At 31.2% G+C, this 14,379-nt stretch overlaps 1 protein-coding gene across 3 annotated transcripts in view; it reads right to left on the minus strand.

The window, feature by feature from the left end:
* LOC148239154 (uncharacterized) overlaps positions 1-14,379 on the minus strand; it is a 112,934-nt gene that overhangs the window by 37,775 nt on the left and 60,780 nt on the right. For all 3 annotated transcript variants that reach the window (XM_088196205.1, XM_088196214.1, XM_088196224.1), the window contains one exon: positions 6,834-7,058. In XM_088196205.1, coding sequence (XP_088052331.1) covers positions 6,834-7,032 — 199 coding nt within the window. In that variant the 5' untranslated portion in view covers positions 7,033-7,058. The remainder of the gene's footprint in view (positions 1-6,833; positions 7,059-14,379) is intronic.

A 14,379-nucleotide genomic window follows, 5' to 3' on the forward strand; every position in this document is an offset into this window, starting at 1 on the left:
TAATAGAAAAAGCGCGCTAACAATCAAAAATAAAATTCTTCTCTATAAACAGTTAATTAGACCAGTCTTAACATATGCTTGCCCGGTATGGAGCAATACGAGTAAAACTAACTTTGATAAATTACAAGTAATTCAAAATAAAGCAATAAAAATAATATATAACACCCCATTTTATACGAATCTTAAAAAGTTACATAAAAAATATAGAATTCCAACAATAAAAGAACATTGCTATTATCACACGGATAAATATTATAAAAACATTTCGCGAGAACATACTAACCCACTAATATCCAGTATCGGTAACTACGACAAAAAAGGACTTAAATTTAAATATGTACACAAAATGCCAAAGCACATCTTGCTCTAGGACATTCAAATGCAAACAATAACAGCTTTAGTTCACTGATTTATTGTATTTTTAATTATGTATGTGTTATATTTTATAAATGTATGTATATTTTAAAAAATATTTTTTTTTTTTTTTTTTTGTAAAAGGTTTTATGTGTTTTTCCTTAAATCTTTAACTTATTACACTTAGGGATAACTTATTATTATTATTTTTTAATTTTTTAATTGTAAACAATGGAAATGGTTATAAACCAGTATTGTGTATTTAACATGTCTGTATACTATTGTACCCATGAATATTTCTGAAATAAACGCGTTAAAAAAAAAAAAAAAAAATAAATACATTTTCGTAATGATCGTTTTTTATATTCACAATAGTAAAATCAGTAAACATCAAACTGCGGATCGCGTTCCAATAAAATAAAAAATAAATTTATGTCTAGAATCGCCAAACATACATATTTAAAAAATAAGAATGATACAGATTATGATAAAATAATGATGAAATACTTTTACTTATTTTTAAAACAACAAATATTAAGCTCTGTGAGCTTTACAATAATGTTTATTTTTAACACTTTACGGTCGATTTACCCGGCGATATTAGCACGATCGCTTAGCTTTGATACTGTTGCCAGCGAAAAAGTATCGATTTATCGTTACATATTTTTATCCTAATTTTTCATGCTCCATATCAATAATAATAACCTATAGTCCATCCAAGATGTTAACGCTCATCATCGTTGTGTTGGAAACAAGGGTGCGTATACGCATGCATGCATACATATAGTTTTACGCGAATTTGTTTACACCGATAAGAGAACGTTACCAATACTAAATCAGGGCTGTTTTAATGGTAGGGTGACCATACGTTGAAAATTGAATTAAAAATTATTATGTGTTATATTTTTATTATAAATTATAGTTTTTTTTAAATATTATATTAAACAGATATTCAACCTGGAGAATGTTTCTAAAACTGCTATCATGTTTTTGAGTTAAATATGTATATAAATAAATCAAATAAGTAAGAAAGTGATATTTTACATTATCTTCAACAAATTAAATTAAAATAGGAAAAAATAATTGAACGTTTAATTTCTACTGTAGCAATGAGCGTTCATATCTTGGACGGACTGTACTTCAGTGACTCTCAACCGGTGATATGTGTAGGTTATTAGTAGGTAGGTATTAGCGGCAAACCTCATATTAGAGATTAATGAATGCGTTCAAAGGCATTTAGTAAATAAATACGCAGTTTCACGTGTGATTTTGTTTTATGAAGTTGAAATGACGAAAAGCACAAATTTGTGCACACAGACGCAACGCACAAATTTATGCACACAGTATTAAATGTGTTAACTGTGATACGTATTTTTTTAACTAATTTTGTTATTGTAAGAATTAACAACAGCGCTAGGTTGACGTACTTGACGATAACTATGCACATTTACCAAATCTGGTTTGGTTTGTATGCGGGTTCTGGCGACAAAAACTCCCAGCAAATTGCTTTCGATTGAAAAGAAAACAAATCGAGCCAAGGAGATAGAGATGGAGGCTGAATAATAGAGATATAAGAGGGCATTGGTGAACAACAATACGTTACGAGTACAGCTGGATGTGGCAAATGGTCGAAATCGATATGAGAACGACCCCGAAGCAGAGTCGACGTGCGAATAAATTCATCCTAACGATGCTTTTGTATATTACATAATATATTGTTTATGTACGTTACATACGCGGCAGCGAAACAACCTTAATTCCACAGATGACAATCTACTTCAGCTTATATATAAAATGGATATAAATCTACTATAGAAAACTATACATTTTCAGGTAGAAGTATTTAATTAGCCACTGAAGATATTACCAACTCGATAACCTTTCAGATACTCGAGGGAATAGCATGTTTTTCATCAGTTCCATCAGCGACAAGCCATTAAATGTAAACGCTTTATGACACATGTGTGCATTTAAAAGTAGTCCGTAAAACGTATACATTGTACTTTAAATTAATTGTTTTAATATCATATATGGGGTTCTTCTTACATACGGTCTCACTGCTCACATTCGAGACTATGCATTTAGTATCTATATAATATGTAACATTTAATATATGTAGGTATATTCAAATACTATAAATATATTATTAGTATTATACATCAAAACCCCTACTGTATTTATTCTCGGAGCAGCTTTTTTTATTGTAGGGGTATTACTTGAAAAAGAAACATATTCATAAAGCAGGACCTTTTTCTTAGACATGGTGTTAGGGTTTCTCAAACGAATATTCGAGCAATAATTTTACTCCTACGAAAAACATGTGTGAATAGAATGTTTATCGACCGTATCTACTATGACCGAAATTCGCAGAATTCGTTCGTTAAACGAAAGAAAATGTTGGAAAGGCCCATCTTTTATTATCAACTTACACTTACTTTAAAACATCGCAAATTTTTGTGATATGACTATTTTATAAAATTCAAAAATGAAATAATTAATGATTATTTAAGATAATTATTATTGATCAATAATTATTTTTTAATCAAATAATATTTGAATAGTTGAAAACAACGAATAACAAAAACCTTACAGGAGCAGCTGCGCTTAAATACCAATCTGTATCACTGATAAATGTTGCTTATAAAGCAAAAATGTCTTAGTATTTATATTATTACAGAATCTCAGTATCTGATTTTCAGTTCATAATAAGATATTCATTTTAACATTAGAGCGTTGAAAATTCGCAATATGACGGATGAAAGATATACGTCGACACTAACAAGGATTACTTCGTGTTCGTGTGAAAACGACTTTAGGTTCTCGGACGCACTCGCAATAAAAACAACATCTTGGTAACAATGAAAGCGTATTCCATAATAAAATACACAGATAGTCCTCAGGACACATCAGATTTCTAGCGAGACGATGAGAAATTTGCAATTACTTTTTTGTTGTTGCCGTTGCATGCTAACACACATGTCTCGAGTCTTTCTTATCTAGTCTTATCTGGAGAGCGCTTTCTCGCGGCGCGTGCCCATCTCACACGATAAACGGGGCCTGGGATATTATCAAAAGGAAAACTGGGCCGCTGGGACCGAGGAAAATTTCCCGAAGGGTTTTCTGGTATGTTTCGAGATGGCTCTGGCGCAAAAATATTTGCGATCGGAGTAAAGCGAATAAATAAAGACGCTATCGGCGCGATCGCCGCTGCCGTCGTTCGATCCGCTTTTATAATTTGGTTGTTCTCAAAATTTTGCTTTATTACTACATGTAATATCGTTTTCATTAAAGCTATTTAAATGCATTTAGAATATAGTCCCATCGATAATATTTGAATAGTATTAGAATTGAAAACATTTTTAAAGAATAACATACTTGGTGCTACATTTCAAGGCCTACAATAATTTCAGGAATCTCAAATCCTTGTTAATTGACGTAAGCGACTTCCATTACACAAGGTAAATTTGACTGAACAGCGGGATCAATTAAACAATATTTTATTTCACTTTAGAAATTCTGAAGATGAATTTGCAAAAAAAACATAAATTGTATATAAATTTGTGGGGACTGATTTATTTGGTTGGCCAAAAGCCCTATGGTATAGTTTTGGCGAACACGGTGGAGTACGACGATTGAAGGCGCCTCGTCCACCGATCTCATTCATATTATTAAAAAAATATGTAATTATATAAATTCAATAAATACTACTGCAACGTCCCAAACTGTGTTTTATTGCCAACCGTCACTATCAGTCCTCCAAAAAAATGTTATACATTTTATAATATAGTATTACCAATATAGTGTTAATAATTAAACTAAAGTTGTAAATATACATACTTGTTTGCGTAACTGAGTTACTCGTAGCAGTATTGTTTGACGCGTAATGGATATTATATACACACATAAGTGTTTTATTTAATTTTAATCAATAATATTTATGTTGGAAATACCTCTCACACATTTTCATAAGTTGAGGCAAGGGTAATTGAATTTTAAGTGTGATTTTTTTTATTTACGTAATTCCGCATGAGTAAGAAATTACTTATTCTGCGGTTACAATTTAATACAATTAAAATTTTAAATATAATACGTATACATGAAAAAAATAATATAAGTACACTTCAAATATTTATTATTCAATAAAAAAAAACAAATAAGAAAATTAAGAAGCATAATAAAAGTGAAACAAAAATAACAATTATTTAATGATATGATATATATGTATTATTTATTGACTTAATTTTATTTGATTAAAATTGCGTAAATTCATTTAAAAAAATTTACTGTTTTTGCAATTATTTCTAATTGATTTTGGTATATCATTAAAGGTTTTAAATGCAATATATTTCAAAGAATATGTGCCAAGCTTCACAGAAAATACTTGAGGGATGTGTAAACAATCAGCAGTACTTTTCTGAATTTAAATTGAGTATTTATAATCGATTTTCTCACTAGTATTTTTTTGTTATCATTATTAGTTCCTATTTTGGTAGACTAGTTACAAGCTACATTTTAGTTGTCTTACGTGTGAGCATCGAAAGGAAGATGCAATAATTTTATTATAGACCTATTATGAATAACCTGGAGTGATTTTAATTTTAATTTACTCATTAATGCCCAAACGCAAGACATATGTACATATCAGGCGCGTACGGTGTGATACATTCTCTTTTGCTCGCTCGCGTGTCAAGTGACGAGAGTGAGTGAGAAGAAATGGGCGTGCGGAACGCATGTAACGCACGCCCTTGTCTCTCACTTACTCTCGTAACTTAACACGCAAGTGAACGAAAGGGAATGTATCTCATCGTACGCGCCCGGTACATATATGTAAGTTAGATGACTATGAATATGTACATAGTAAATGTATAATTTAGTTTTGTTTTATTTATTTAAGACCATGTAATATAATCTAACAAAATCACTAATCACTAATTTCCTGGTTGGCTGTGAAGTCATACCCCTTAAACATATATTTATATATTTATAATATAATTGCTGTTTTTATATATATATATAATTAAAATTATAAATAATATTATATATAAATACAAGAAATGAGCTATTTTTTGAATAAATTAATATGCATGTTTTTTAAACAGATGTGTACACTAATGTACTAAGAAATATTTATTAAAATATTTTTCCGCTATGATTTTACCGAAAAATAAAAATAAATCTCGCTTCCCGGGACTTCAAAAAGACAAGACTTTCGAATCACTACTAATAACACGACTTTAAAAGCGCCACAATTTAATTAACACTGCTCATTAAAATATAACTAACCTTTTATCTTATTGTTTAATTAAAAACTAATGTAATTCCCCTAACATAATTTAGACTTTTTTTGCTTTACCGAAGTATTGTTTTACACCCTTTTTATATATTTATAATATTTCTATTCAATATTTGACGTGTTTTAGAATATTGTAAATAGTGCAAAATTAATAACCAGTGAATGTAAATAACTCTATGTACACAGTTTCGGGATTTACGTTTTTATACCGCGTGTTTGAACATGTGATATGTTGTGGTTATATCACTGAAAACGATTTCAACTCAACATATGACTTGTGTGATTGATGCGTGCACCGTTCAAAAGTGTCAGCAGTTTCTACTGGTAGTTTTATTACATTTTTAAACCGCTATTGTTTTTGGTAGTTACTGAGTTGAAGTGTAAATATTAATGTTGAAAGAAATGAACCAGACATGCGAAAACGAGCCAATTAGTCTGGAAGTAAAATAAGCACAGCAACAGTGAATAAGATTATTCATATGAAGAAATATGCAGTAGATTTGCAGTAAATAAAAGTCGGGCGCAAACGCAACAACGAGACTGTCTCGAGAAAGATTTGAGCATAGAATTTTGATTACCGTCGAATGGCAAGAGATCTACAAAACATCTGGAGTGCAAATTGCTAATATAACAATCAGACAGAAGCTGTGCGAGAATTGGCTGCGCGCTAGAACTTAATCAAAACCAGTTTTTTTTGTACCGAGTTCATTATCGGCCATGACACCATGAAGCATATCATGAGTGTCTTTATATTGAATATCACACAGTAGTAGAAAGCTAAATTACTGCAAATAATATCAAGAAGCCTAAACTACTGCCCACTACATACGATTTATTTAAACGTGTCAATCGTATTTCAAGAGGATGGAGCACCGTGCTACACAGGCAATGATCCTACCAAATGATTATCGGAGTTCAGAATGATTACACCTGAAGATTAATACATAAGTATGGAAATGATTCAAATAAATGTTTTTTTGCTAAATAATTTTGCTTAAATATATCTAAAATATAAATATCCAATTCAATAGTAAACATAATAATAGGTAATAAATTTATTTGCTTAGTTTGTCAATGCCAAACAATGTGTATGAAATAATCTGTTCATCATATGTACACATATCAGTGTATACTGTTGGCTAGTTGTTCTATATTAGTAGCGTTTATTAATTTTAAAATCACTCACCGTCTTGCTTGTAAGCTTCGCCTACGTGGGCCAGGGCCGCCAGCCACAGGAAAACGGCGCCCCTGAACACCAGGGCCGCTCTCCTCTTGTCCCTGGGCTGCAGGTCGAAGTGGTCGTGGACACGGGCCGTCTCCATGCAGCCGAAGGTCTTGTTCAGCTGGTCCATCTTCGGATCTTGTATGAAGCCCTCGCGGTCCATCACATCTCGTCGGTCACATTTGGCGCCTGTACAGAAAAAAAGGGGGCGCCATAAATAAAAAGGGTGTGCGCTTATCGAGTTGTCACCTTGGCGCGCGCGCGATAAATATTGCGAGGATATTTCGGCTGACGCGACGGAACATAAATAAAGAGTTATTGGCGGAGGACACGATAGCTCTATTGCCATAAAACATAAACGATGACCGTAAAAGGGCACCGCCTTAGAACCTGCCCCCGATTTTTACGACAATCGAATTGAATGCGCGCATAGGAAACATAGGCAGGTGGCGGGTTAAAACGTAACCAAAATATTGTATTCTTACTTGGTTAAGTTTTATAAGCGGCTATAAAAACCACCACGGTGGTTAGCCAACAATTATATTTTAACAAATTTTGCTTGATATTTTTAAAATATCATGGAATCAATTTATCTTTAAATAAGATATGTAAGTATATTGCAAAAGTTTGTTATAGACTGAAACTTTGAGAAATAATGTTCTTTTCAAGCCCTTTCCTTTTCTTAATGTGCGATACATCAATAGGATACAAGACAGATAAAAAAGCTAAATAAACATTGTACAGATAATGAATTTGTGTTAATCTGTTTTGTAGCGGTTCGTGCGTATCTTCTTTCTAAGATGCCGTCACCTTTTCAATTGATAAGTAAGAGTACACAAAGGTTTTCAGATTGGTTTTCATCTTTGTGAACTAGAGAAGCAACATTTTTAAAGAATTAATTATAAAAATAAACAAACCTTTAAAATTAGCCTCGTATGCAAAAAGAACGTTTTTGTTCGTGCCTTTTTACCGATAAATAAATACCAGAAAACCGTATAATCTAATCAATTTTATCTTCGAACAAGACAGTAGCATCATCTAACCGTTAAGAGATTAACTTTCCGGAGTTGCCAGAGGTCTCTTTGATTTTGTCAGCGTCGAATCGCGTCATGCAAAAGCGCCCCTGGGGCAGGTGCCGTCTAAAGTAGGCAATTAAGAAGCGGCGGACCGAAATTAGTTCTTGCGGTTTTTTAGAACATTAAACTCTCGGCGTGCCTATTGTTTGCGACGCGGGGGCTAGTTCGCGCAACGGCCCGACAGGCTTAAACGGTTTTAAATTACAAGTGTAAGGGGTTAAATCGACCGAGTTAAGCGGCGAACGTTCTCCGGAACACCCCCAACGAAAACTCGCCCCCCGGCTTATGATCTTCGAGATTTACGCCGGAAAGTTCGCAAAAACGGAGCCAGAAAAATTACATAATGTACTCGCGCGCGCGGATACAACGCATAAAATGTATTTGTTATGCATATGCGTGTTAAGCGTACAGGATGTGCGTGATATTAAAAAATACAGGATGGTCCATTAAGAAACTCACGTGTAAAAATCAATAATCGCTATACTATAATTATTAAAATTTGTTTTTCGGTTACTTTGACTCGCTAAAAAATAAAGTAGTTTATACTACAATTTACTAGGTCAAAGCAATTTTTTACATACTACATATTTACTTATTTTAATACATGTGCAGGGCATAGGAGTTTTACGCTAATTGACCCTGCACATAGATAAAACAATACATTTTTTTAAACATACATAAAAAAATATATTCACAGAAACAATTAGATTAAATATTATACAATTATGGGTCTATCATTAATGCGTCCACCAACTTCAAGTACCTGGATAAAAAAAAATCAATACTATCCGATATTTTAATTCTTTCCCTTTTTTATGATAGGGATGGCTGGCGAAGTGAAAACAAAAGCAGGTATTGCATACACGAAATTCTTCTTACTATTTGTACATTAGTACATCTCCATTAAGAAATATTTTTACCCAAATAGTCAACGGAATATGCTTCACTAAATATGGTGTTAAATATTTTCAATAAGTGAGTCTTAATATTTAAATAAAAAACCTATTCGAAAAATTTGCTTAAAATGAATGTTTTTAAAAAAAAAACAAATTGTACAAGACGATATAATTAAAATAAATAATAATCAAAATGTGTTGATCAAACATAATTTATCTTTTATTTTAAAGTAAATAAATATTAAAAATATAATTTTATTTTATTTAAAAGTAAATAAATATTAAAAATATGTATAACATAATTTATTTAAAAAATGTATATCAATGATTTTTTTCAAAAAAAATCGCATATGTTAGGCCAAATTGTCTGGGATTAAAATTGTAATGTAGTATGTATGTCTTATTTTTTCTATATTAGTTACATAAACATTGATAACTCAAATTTAATTAATATTACTTTTAAATAAATAAATATACGAGAGATCAATAATCAATCAAAAATAAATATAATTGAGATATCTTAAATAAATATTAAATGTGCAATGATTAAAATAAAATAATGTAAATAAATCACACCTCAATCACATAAATATCACAATCATCAATCATATAAATCTGTTTTTAAAAAAAATTTTCACAATTTTTTACACAATCCTTTCTCATTTTTCCGTATAATCGTAACTTTCAAAAAAATAATAAGTAATATATTTTATTAGAATAAATTGGGGAGTGGTGCTTTGGCCATTGGTATAAAAATTTAGAAGACATCCAGAAGCAGTCGATAAAAGACGACATTACCTTAATTTATTGTTCTATTTTGTTAAAACTATGTATTAGAGTTGTATTCAGCATTTATTTAAAAGCCAATGCTGAAAAGTCCCAGCTTTGAGACGATCCTAATTTCAAATATTTTTTCTGTAATCATCTTAATGTTTGTAATCCTCTTAAAATAATTACTTTGTATTGTTTATTTCTAAATATAATTTCTAAAAGTATCACCCTGTAAAATTATTAAATTAATATAATATAGTATATAAAAAATATGGGGTAAATGTATTCTTTTTTTAGCTTCGAGGTGGAAAAGCTTCGTAGCTTTTATCAAATTCTCAAAGGAGACCGCCCGTGACCCAAAAAAGGCTAATAAACAGCATACAATGATAGCCTTGTACGAATATTCGCTATCTATGCGAGTTTCCATTTGTAGGAGCATCGAATATTTGCTCCATTTTATTGTATATATATATATATGGTTTTTTTAGAAATATTTTCTTTATTTTTATTGTTCTACACTTGTATTAATTTATAGATTTCAGCAAATAAAATTCGCGTAATATTTTCATGTTTACAGCCACAATAAAATAAATATATAAAATAAAACGTTGGTAATTCAATTTACGAGGGTAAAACTTAAAAAACCTTTTACAAAGCAAAGTTCGAAAACGTGTTAATTATTCATTTTTAGGTCCAGGTATTTAACGCTAGATTTTTTCTACGTTACTGCTCTGTGTATAATTGATTATGTTTTATTCTTGTCGATTTTAATTTTCCACCACTCAAAATATTTGAGTTTACAAAAGATTTTTATAATTTATTCGCGATTGGTTTAAGACCGTAAGCACTCATTAAAAATGCTGTATAGTCAGCAAATTTTTATTAATTTTGGGATATAGTTTGAATACAAGATAAAGAGATACTGCCAGAGCAAATTTTCTTGAGGAACTTAAAGTGGAATTTTACGCGGTATCGAGTGTTCCTTATTAAATAAAATAACAGCTTATTATTGGGTATAAGAGTATTAAGTGTAGCTGATAGTTGGAAGTCTTATATTTGTAGAATTTGTGGATCTAACTGTCATATCACACTGATTTTTTTCTATATCTAACTTTAAAATGTACTTTTTTATATTAAAATTAGCGCATAATGCTTAGTCAAATTATTAAGTTGAAGTGATGTTGAGTGGTTTTCGCGGAAGCTAAACCGTTCGTAAATTTTTTTATTTCCAAGAGATTATTTTATTGGATAACCTTTTCGAATATATTTTACAAACTGATTAATGGCACTTCAAAATCTATGGTCTTGATGCGCCTTTATTTTGTTAAAAAATGCGAGAAAATGAAACGCTTCCTCTCAACTAAAAATATGCTTTTACGCCTTCGAAAAACATTTGTGAATAAAATGTTTATCTGCGTGTCTACTATGACTGAAATTCGCAGAATTCGTTCGTTGAACGAAACAAAATTGACGTTAAACGCTTATCTCAAAAACAGATGTGCGTCGCAATTTTTTTTATGTTCGTATTAAGTTTTCGTATTATGTATTTAAAATGTTCTATTAATTTTGCTTAATTAATTCAATCGCAGCTGATAAGTGATTAATAATTAATTATTATTAACCAATAATTATTTTTTAATTAAATAATATTTTACATATAATTTATTGCTATTAGCACTAATTGGTTAAATAAAAAAATATCGAATATATTCGAATATTCAAAAATATCATCCATTTTTTTTCAATTTTCGAATAGTTCAAAGCTACAAATAATTGTGAATCCTACGCAGAATCTTTTACTTGGATAAACAACAATGAATTAACTTGATCTGAAATGGAAGCTTTAGGAGAAAAAATATATTATGAACTGTTTTATGAAGTGGTTATTGTTTTTTGGTCGGTAAAATTTTACCATCTTCTGGTCTAGGCTTTTATAGTTATTATAATATTATTCGCTCTATCCTAGCTTTCGTTTCAACCATGCATCAAAAATGTCAATTTGGCAAATAGGCCCACAAGTCCGAAAGTCGAACGGCAGGTATAGTTAACTCGGTAGTTAGTTAGCCATCATCCCCGCATCCGGCCATTGTTAATTCATCCATTAATCAAACGGCACGCGGATGTTGTGGAATAAAGAAGCCATCCGATCCTAATATAAATTAATGGCTTCGCATCGGCCAAAACATTTACGTATTCATACGCTCCTGTCCGACACATACACGCGCACTCGTGTACATAGAGGAAACCGGGATATAATAATAATGCATACATACTCTACCGTTGCACGGGAGATAGACCAGTTAACCGGAAAGTTTAACCTTACCGCCCACCACACACACGTGTATACGTAAATACACACAATAGGAGCAACAATGCGAAGTGAGGGTGGTTTTTCTTTTTTCTCTCTCCGCCAACCCCGTAACTCATATAAGACCTTTCGGCGTCGGCTGGATACGCCGACCGAATGGATATTGGATATTTTCGGTTTTGAACGTGTTTTCAATACGTCTCCCGCAACAAATCCCGAGTTCGTAAAGTCGGCGAGATCTATTCGTACAATTTGTCATCCCGAGGCACGCACGTGTGTGCGTATACGTAGTGTTATGTAGAGGTACGAGTGTGTGGAAGTTTTATTTTTTTACGTATTTATGTCCGGAGCTTTTGGTAGAACTCGCTCGGTTGACGGAATTACGCTTTATTATTAGAATTGTCATCTGTCACATGTGTACTAAATGGTCGTTAGCGTCGTTTGGGGAGCGTGGATGGGTTAAGGAATCAAAATAATATTTCAAGTTGAATGTTAAGAATATGTGTAACAGTGAATTTGTTGATTTAGTGTACTAGCTGTGATGGATAGTCGATACTATGATTACAATTACGCAGTTATAAAGCGCATATTTAAATACGTATTTGACAGGAAATAACTTATTTAGCGCCACAGATAATTTGTTCAAAGTAATACAGTTTTTATATATTGGAGTATCGTTAGCAGGCCTGCTGCGAGAGGACGAATTCCCGGGGCCCGATTCGAGGAAAAATCGTAACCAGAATATATTTATAAAAAAAAAATCTACCTCAAATGCTCAATCACAACTAAACTACAGTTGTTTGAGATGTACATACTAATGTATTTCAGATATATGTAAGTTCCTTCAGCCCTTTTTATACATACAATAAATAAAAGGAACGGAACATTGCCTTCAAAAGCACCAACTTTCTACCTAGTACTTTCATAATAAACATTATTATTCAAAGGAACAGATTGTAGTTTTTTGACGTGGCTCAGTTTGTGTTAAAATTTGTTTGCAAATTATTGTTGACTATATTGCTTTTTGAACGTTTAAAAATATTAGACATGAGAGGAAATATTCAACGCATGTAAATCAGTAGCAGTAAGTTTAGCAGTATTAATGCTTTTTGAACGTTCAAAAATATTTTACTGTTAAATTAGTAGCAGTAAATTTAGAAATTCGATCTAAAAATTCTGATCGGAATACCTAAGGAAGAAGCAAAGAACAACAGCACCAGCTGAATTATATAAATTTATTGTTTTTATATGTTGTATTATCGATAATTTGACAACTGGATTTAATGCAGCAAAATAAATAAATAATACATTCAGATGCATTTGGTTTTTCCAAAAATATAATCTAAAAAAACAGTCCAAAAATAATTTTTAAAATATGTCATTTCAGTAAAAACATATCCGAATATATTTTCACCAGTAAATATACATGTTTACAGTGAAATGTGCTAGTAAAATTATATGATTTCAACTTTTCTATATGTAGTAATATATAAATTTACATACTTATCATTATTTATTTACATCTAATGTATAAATGTTACAGTGAAGCTTTGGTATTTTTTGGTAAAGTTATATTTTGACTAGTAAAGTCCAAATACATCTTAACCAGTAGATATGTATATATTTCTACTAGCGAAAATATAATTAAACTGATAGGAGCTAATATGCTATTCTAAAATTTCTATGAAACTTAATTTGACAGTTGCGAAACGTCCATTTGTTCAAACCCAAACCTAACCTAATGAGTTCCAAAAGTAATTATCGTTTTAGAACTTTCATTGTGTCCAAAATACAAACTAAGCCAACTCATCTCTCAGAGGAAAATAATTGGAAGAATAAGTACAGACAGACATAGCATCTCACATATTGCTCCATAGTTGGTCTGCATTTCGATATTACACTATGTTTTAAAAATATTATAACTATCCTTACCGATATGTCTATGGACTTATAATATAAGAGGGCTGATCAAAGTATATTTAAACAGAATTTTGAACAATAGGAGAGCGCAAAAACAATTATCACTTCTCAGAAGTCAAAAATTCACGTCAAAAGCAATAAAATTGTGCGACGGCGACGGCACGATTTTATTGCTTTTGACTTCTGAAATAATATAATTGTTTTTTGCGCTCTCCTATTGGTCAAAATTCGGTTTAGATGTGCTTTATTCGTTTCTCTCTCGTAATATTGTTACAAAAGGTCTTAATATAAACGCTTGATAATCGAGCGTTTTCACCGCGAATTTATTTCTTTTGACCTGGACTGGAAATTCACTATATGGCAACACTGAGCAGCAAAGAAAACACGACTAATTATCAGATAAATATTATAAATACATATTTTTAATAATTTTAATGCCCAATAAAAATATTTCGGAAAATATGTAGCAACGGTGGCTAATTTTTATATTTATTTGTAGCATAGAAAGGATTGACTCGTACCGATTATTATTTATTCAA

Source organism: Plectrocnemia conspersa, unplaced genomic scaffold (assembly GCF_051122295.1).
Source record: "Plectrocnemia conspersa isolate PC_06_02 unplaced genomic scaffold, ASM5112229v1 ptg000001l, whole genome shotgun sequence".
Lineage (NCBI taxonomy): Eukaryota > Metazoa > Arthropoda > Insecta > Trichoptera > Polycentropodidae > Plectrocnemia > Plectrocnemia conspersa.